This window comes from Meleagris gallopavo, unplaced genomic scaffold, assembly GCF_000146605.3.
Source record: "Meleagris gallopavo isolate NT-WF06-2002-E0010 breed Aviagen turkey brand Nicholas breeding stock unplaced genomic scaffold, Turkey_5.1 ChrUn_random_7180001873930, whole genome shotgun sequence".
NCBI lineage: Eukaryota > Metazoa > Chordata > Aves > Galliformes > Phasianidae > Meleagris > Meleagris gallopavo.
The window spans coordinates 2,395-3,205 of NW_011138591.1; the positions used below are offsets into that span (position 1 = coordinate 2,395).

At 61.7% G+C, this 811-nt stretch overlaps 1 protein-coding gene across 1 annotated transcript in view; it reads left to right on the forward strand.

Moving 5' to 3' along the window:
• Positions 1-805, forward strand: part of LOC104916146 (extensin-like) — a gene marked incomplete at its 3' end in the record, with an annotated part of 2,498 nt that extends 1,693 nt beyond the window's left edge. The window contains exon 2 of the mRNA XM_010727128.1: positions 4-805. Coding sequence (XP_010725430.1) covers positions 4-805 — 802 coding nt within the window. The remainder of the gene's footprint in view (positions 1-3) is intronic.
• Between the last annotated feature and the right edge of the window lie 6 nt (positions 806-811).

Sequence of the window (811 nt, forward strand, 5' to 3'; positions counted from 1 at the left end):
GAGCTCCACAAAGATCTCGACGTTCTCTGCGGCCACCAAAACTCCAACAGAGGCCACCGAAGACCTAACAGAGGCCACCAAAACCCCAACGGAGGCCACCAAGGATCCCACAGAGGCCACCAAAGGCACCATAGAGGCCACCAGGAGCCCAACAAAGATCTCAACGTCCTCTGTGGCCACCAAAACTCCAACAGAGGCCACCGAAGACCCAATGGAAGCCACCAAAAACCCAACAGAGGCCACCAGGAGCCCAACAAAGACCTCAGCGTCTTCTGTGGCCACCAAAACTCCAACGGAGGCCACCGGAGACCCAACGGAGGCCACCAAAACCCCGACGCAGACCACCAACCCCACCCCAGCCGCCACCCCGACCTCCCCACCCCCCTCAACCCCACCGAGGACCACCCCCACCAAACCCCTCGAACCCAAACCCACCTCCCCACACCCCCTTGTCCCCCGGCCCCTGGGTGGGAGCCCGTGGCCGGCGGTGCCACGTTGCAAACCCTTGAGGAACGCCTACGAGAAGGAGATCGTCCTCTACGCCTACTTCCAAGGCTTGGATTACGTCAGCACCGAATGCATCTACGCGCCCCACGCCTACCGTGGCCACGCCAGAAACCTCCTAAAAGACTTAGAAGCCACCAGGCCCAGTTCGGTGGCAGCTTTGGGTCATTCGGGTCGTAGGTTGGTGGTCGGTAGCCACGTGGCTAGCAAAATGTTGGGGGCTTGCGTGAGGTGCGGGTTCGCAGCCAGCCAGGAGACGTGCAAGGCTTGCGTGTTGGTGGCGTCGTTGGAGAAGGGGATGCCACGG